General features: G+C 35.1%; 1 protein-coding gene across 1 annotated transcript in view; it reads right to left on the bottom strand.

The window, feature by feature from the left end:
* RXFP1 (relaxin/insulin-like family peptide receptor 1) overlaps window positions 1-5,612 on the bottom strand; it is a 54,601-nt gene extending 48,989 nt beyond the window's left edge. The window contains exon 1 of the mRNA XM_012726761.1: window positions 5,447-5,612. Coding sequence (XP_012582215.1) covers window positions 5,447-5,612 — 166 coding nt within the window. The remainder of the gene's footprint in view (window positions 1-5,446) is intronic.
* Window positions 5,613-6,725: the final 1,113 nt, after the last annotated feature.

Here is a 6,725-nt window from a genome sequence, read left to right as displayed (position 1 = left end):
CTTTTGGGCATTTGTTCTGCTTCCATGTTTTTCCAATTGTAAATAAAGCAGCAATAAACATGGGGGTACAGGTATCTTTTTCAATCAGTGTTTTTGTGTCTTTTGGGTAAATCAGTGGGATTGCTGGGTCGTAGGGAAGCTCCATGTTTAGCAGTTTGAGATATTAGTGATATATTTTAAATAACTTTTTAAATTTGAGATGACCGCGACCTTAAGAGGAATTGTAAATACATTATAAATAATGTTTGCCTCACACTAAACCTTTCCTGATGCTCCGTAATTCCTCAAAACTGATGCTTTTAAATAAGGACATTCTCCTTATTTAATTCTACTAGAACCAACAAAATAGAAAACCAACACTGATTACTTACTAGCATTTAAAATTCAGAACCTATTCAAGTTTCTCTAATTACTTTCCCAAGATGTCCTTTCCCCAAAGTGTCCTTCATAGCACAAGGATCTAGTTCAGAATTCTTGCATTGTCACATTTCATTAATTTCCTTTGTTCTGAAACAATTTTCCTTGACTTTTATGAACTTGGGGCTTTTAAAAATTGTGGTTAATTATTTTGTAATTATTGAATTTGGGTGGCCTGATATTTCATCATAAATAGATTTAGGTTATGATCCTTTGACATGAAGTTCAGAGAAATGATGTTCATTTCTGCCTTTCACATAAGTGGAAGATTTTTTTCACCCCAAACTGACAATTTTGGTCAACTGATTAGGTGTTTTCTCCTAGACCTCTTCACTACAAAACAGACTTTGTAATTAATAAGTATGTAGCTCTTATTAAGGTTTGCTTTGAAATTGTGTAAAATCCCTTCATTTATCAAAATTTTAAGTTATTAACTTTTCTCAATGGGTTACAGTCTGCTATCATAATTTATTCTGATATTTCTATGGTCTAATATGTGGTCATTGGAAACTACTTCAATCTAACTTTAATGTTTTTTTTTATATATATTTTTGTTGAGACCTATCCTTTGTGTGTTATCCTCATTGTAGAATGAGAAGAGCTTTACCTCCATTTCCTTCCCATAGACATTACTCTTAACTTCCTGAAAATGGGAACAGAGCTTGTCTTTACACTTGTGGAAAGAAGTCCTTAATGACTAAAATAACTTGAATTTATTTTGTAACTTGACTTTGCATTAATGTACATTCATAGTTCTGAGGTATCTTTTATTTGATAGTAAATAGTTCAATTTCAATTGTTAAGCTTATTGCCACTAACGTATCATTGCTACAAACAGAAGTACAGATCAGAAATATTATTAAGAAGATTATTTTGCATGATTATTAATTTTCCATTGGAGAGGCAACTCTTTACGTTGCCACCAGTAGATTCTTACTTTATTAGTTTGTATGATATAGTCTTATACTTCATATAAAAGTAGAAAAAAGTAGTCCCTCAAACCATGAAACTAGAATTCATATATTTTGTGAGTTTCACCAATCAAGAAAATCTCTACTTTTTTGTTATTAACAAGGGAATGAGAGGTATCTTTTTCCAAACACAAACTTATACTAAAATATTGGACAGACTATAGTAAGCCATGTGTGTCTCACCAAACTTATTTCTCAATTCTGATGGGCTTCTCTTTCCTAAGAATCTCTGTCTAGGTGATTTTATCTACTTTCTTCATGAGAAAGGTTCAATGATTTTTTTTTTTTTTGATGTGATGCCTAAATGAAGACAGAAAATACTTCATTTAATCTTTCTGTCTTCCTTTTGGATGTGTATGACTTTGCAAAAGTATTTTTAAAATATACACACCAAACATTAAGCACAAAGAATGATGCTAGAAACAGGAAGACAGTGATTTCATTTGAATGATTTTTGCTTATTTTTAAATGAAATTGATTTAGTCCTAAACGTGATAGTAAGCTTCTTCAAGACAAGGAATGAACAGACAGACATCAAGGGACTTAGTATAAATGTTGTTAAGCTTATGATGCAGGGAAAATACGTAGTTTATAAGTAGGCCCTACTTCTAATTCTAAGTAGGTTTTGAAGACTTTAAACTAAAATAAATGAAGAATTAAATATATCTAGATATAATTATGCACTAGGAATTTGTAAGGCACTGAGACCAGGAAATTAATCATTGTAACAGAGACTGGGTAGCAAAGTAGACATAGAGATGAATTATAAGACTTGGCAGAGGTCAGAGGTTATAGTACATAGCCGATGACTGGGAGCATGTGAAAATGATGAGGAATTTTTCTCTAAATGGCACGGGTATGAGTTGCTACTTACTACTTTTATAAGTGCACTTGCTTTTAATGGTCCTTGAAATTAGCATTTTGTGATTGTAGTTTTTTCTCATCTCACACAAAAATACTCATAACTAAATAAATTTGTCAATTATTTAAAAAAGCACCCTTACACAAAAAATATTTCAAAGTATTAGAACTCAAATAAGTATTACAGTCAAAATGTGAAGCAACTTGGAAAAAATGCTTAAAACTTTTAATAGCAACAGCAGATTGATAAAACTTTTAAATCTCTTTTTCTCCTGGAAATCCTTTGAGATTAAGTGGGTGGAAAAATAGAGGAATAGTCATGTTGGTTGATTGCCAAGTGAGACAAAAGGAATAAATGACTATCAGTGGTTTACTAAATGTCAGTGAATGGATTATTGGTATTCCTATATGACTAAAAATCTATATCATGTATGTATTTCATGACATCTATATGGACTTCAGCACACAGAGGACAAAAAGTAGTCTAGAGTTTTTACAGATTTTATAGGTTTTTGTTTGTCATAACTGAGTCCCAATATAATTTAAAGGCCAAAAATTAGAGAATCATAATGCAGCCTATATAATGTAGGTTTAAAATTGTTTCCACAATTTCAATCTGTAGTTGGCGATCATTCTTTTGGGACGGTGTGCTTTGACATGGATTACATATCAATCTTGATTCCCTCAGAACTAAATTTAGGATTTCAAAACATTTTTTGGAAGTGGAATTCCTACTGATTGATAAAAAATGGAATAAAACTTAGTTTTAGCTTTTTGATAGACCTTGGCAGATATCCCCAACTGTTTACAGTTGTGTCTAGGGAACTGGTATAATCGCGAACTTAGTGAAATCATAAACTTTATTTTTTTTTTAACAGCCTTCAATTTTAATATGGAAAATCTTTCACATGGTTTCTCTGACCAATGCAGCTCTTTCCCAGGGATCCTGGATAAGCTGATCCTGCATATGATGTTTACAAAGGATATCTTCTTCTAGAAAGGACTGGTATCGTAGCAATTTAACAACCTCTGAATAGGTAAATGTTGGACTTTATTTCAGTGATCTATAATTCTGGAAGTAATATACTTAAGATATATTTTGAACACTGCAATGCTTGATTTAAACCTGTTTTAGAGACATACAAAATACATACTGACAAAACATACAAAATACATACTGCCATTTAAAAACATGTGGCTCTGCCTACTTATGTTGAGAAATATACAGTTTAGACATGAAGTAAAACAGAGGCAATAAACTTCTTTTAGGACATATTCAAAATGTTGACAGGAAAGAAGATTTTACTTAGCAAGGTTGTCATTTAGAATTGAAGGAGAAATCCAGAGCTCTCCAGACAGATATGACTGAGTCAGAGGACCAAGAATTAAGGAATAGTGATGCAGTTTTTGTGAAAAGGACCCAACAATGGAAGTAAAGAAACAAAAGCAGATGCCCCACCCCCGAGTATAGATGACATAAAAGCATGCGTGAACTTAGATCACTCCTGGAGAAAGAAGTAGGAGTAGAAGAGTAGGAGGAGGTGGAGAGCCCTGAACTAGCAAAATATTAACCCAAAAGACAGCAGAGGAGACAAAGTAGGAAAAAGTCAGAAATGATGAGCCTACATTAAAGCAGATTAAATTTTCTGCTGTATGAAGAAGTGGGCATTCAAATTAATTTTAATCAGAGAGAAACAAATCAAGTTTCCTGACTTTATCCCCAATCATTCTCCATGATGGTCTATACCTGGGAGACATTTGTTTTGTCTTGAGTGAATAAGCAGAATCCTAACTGAGTAGTTCCTATGCTTGAATCTGGTTTTTGTTGATTTATAGCATTTAAAACTTATATTTACACAATGGAACATTACTCAGCAATCAAAAAGGAAAATTCATACGATTTGTGGAAACACAGGGATTATGCTAGCTGAAATAAGTCATCAGGGAAAGGATAAATATTGGATGGTTTCACCTACAAGTGAAATATAGAGAAACCAAACAAAAAGTCAAGAAAAACACAAAACTAGCAAGCTGACTTTATATTCAAGGCATGCAGCAGGGAAGGGGGTCAAAACAGGAGACGGAATAGCACAGGGACTATGACTATGGTGTGGTTCACAGGTGACACTCTGGTGGGAGAACCAAGGGGACTACACTTGAGGGGAGAATTCAAATACTGTCCAAAAATTACAAAGATGTAAGAAAATAAACTTAAAAAAAAAAAAAGCCACAAGCCATTGTCTCCTCTCCCCCACCCCCTGAATAAATAAATAAAATGTACGTGCAGCAGTCTTTCTTCCACCTGTATTTGGGTGGCTAAGCTTGGTAAGAGAAGAATACACAATCTAGTTCAAATTCAGTACCCAAGTGTGTGTCTGGGCAGAGGGAAAGGAGGGTTCAGGGAAGGGGAGGAGAGCTCCTTAATGCTCCTCAGCAGTTGTTCTCTCTGCCATTTACTCTCCTGGTCTCCTATGTCATTATTTTGTTCTTTCTCTTTCAAACTTCCTTCTTCTCCTTTCCCACCTTTCTACTTCAGTGATAAAACTGGGGCCATCACGGGAGCCCCACAGATCCCCAGGGAGCACCCTCCCCTGCTTTGCCTGTTCAGTTTGCTATGGATGAGACTCCTGGCTCCCATCTAAAGTCAGTCTCCAGCCCCAGGTTCCTCCTCCTCAGGACACATTCCAGCCATTCTCCCTGTTCTGTAAGCATCATCACTGTTTACTCCGTCCAGGGTCATTCTCAGTAGGCTGAAACACAGTGTAATGTCTCCTTAAGAACAAGATAAAACAAAAGGAAAGTCCCCAATTTCTATCCCCATTCTTATTTCTTTTTTTTTTTAAAGATTTATTTATTTATTCATACAGAACTGGGGTACAGGCCAGAGAAGCGGAGGGTGAGAGGATTCACCAGGAAGAGAGTGGGGAGCAGAAAAGGCAGATCGACAAAGTCCACTGCTGAGGGGAGCAGCAAGCGGGTCAGGAAAGGTCTGCCTCGCCATGTGGATCTCCTCCGGGGCAGGCGGGTATCAAACTCATGAAGAGTTGGCTTAAGCTTCTCAGTGCAGTGCTTTAACCTGCTGCGCCACCAGGGAGGGCCCTTATTTCTCCATTTTAACAAAACTTATCAAAAAATTTCCACAGTGATGTCTCTGATTCAGTTGTGTTTAGCTTTACCTTTAAATTTTGGAAACTTACTGAGCACAATATTAACTTTCCTTTGTGAACCTGGGTTGTCATGTTGATAATACAGTGATGCCTTTACAGGGTCTTTGTGTCCTACAAAGTTGACCACTGACTCTTGTGCTTTGGGAGTTCTGTCAACTTTTTGTATTTTTCTCCACAAATTTTTACCAGCTGTCATTTCATGATTATTAATTTGCCTGCCTCTTTAGTCTCAGCTACTCTAATGACTACTTCAAATTAATTACTTGAGTCTGCTGTGGTGAAAATGCAGGTACTCAGAATTGGTATGCTTCTGGATAAAGAAGGTGCAAATCAGCTATGAATGAAAGCCTGAAAAAGAATAAGGCTTTCTTTTTTTAAAAGTTATTTATATATTGAGGTTCTTTGCATTATAACATTATGTAAGCTATATCTGCACATCACCTTTTCAACAATTAACTCTTTCTTTCAGTTTTAAACATGGGTGTTCAAAAAAAGTCAAGGTTTTTGACATTCCAGGATATGTGATTTTTTTCAGTTACCTGGCATGGTTCTTAGAAACAGTTTTTAGGGCTTATATTCTAACATAATAAGCATTTATTGAACAAATACATGTATTTCTGAAACAGAGTAGTTGAGATTTCAGAATTCAGTTTTTATATATTTCTGGCATGTTTCAAGCTATGACAAAACTATTTTCTTGACTATACAGCCATCACATTTTATTCTTACCCACTGGTGTGATAACAGTCTGTTTTATTCATCGTGCTAGTAGTGTTGCCAAGAAAAAAGATCCTAAATCACAGGCAGTTGTATTTCTTCTTAATAGCTCTTTCATTCAGCACCTCATTTGCATTCCTACTGTCTCAACTGTGATTCCAGTCTGTATTATTTCATGTGTGGGTAGTAAATTGAATGGATTCCTTTTGATTATTCTTCCTTTGGATTACATGTCAATGTGTCCCCAACCAGTCACAGCCTATTTCTTTTAAACCTATTCAGTAAATGAACCTTTCCTTTTATCAGTAGTTTTTCCCTCTACTTTTTAAAGCTCTTACTATGTTTTAGGACTAGGTTAAGTGCTTTACATGTCTTATTAATCTTCATAACAATGCCATTAAATTATTAGTCACCTTATCAAAAGTTTAGAAGGTAAAGCTTACATAGGAATACGTTGTTTGGGGATCACAAAACTAGGAGGTGGCTGAACAGAGAGATTCAGATTCTGGTTTATTTCCAGAAATGTGTTTTTTTATCCTGTGCTTCTACCAGAACCTATAGCCACCTGCTCCTAAGCCTGAAAGAAACTATT

Source organism: Condylura cristata, unplaced genomic scaffold, assembly GCF_000260355.1.
Source record: "Condylura cristata isolate star-nosed mole 26May11 unplaced genomic scaffold, ConCri1.0 scaffold00018, whole genome shotgun sequence".
In the NCBI taxonomy this organism is placed as follows: domain Eukaryota; kingdom Metazoa; phylum Chordata; class Mammalia; order Eulipotyphla; family Talpidae; genus Condylura; species Condylura cristata.
The sequence above is the reverse complement of the archived record's forward strand: the minus strand, read 5'-3'. Positions and strand labels throughout refer to the sequence as shown.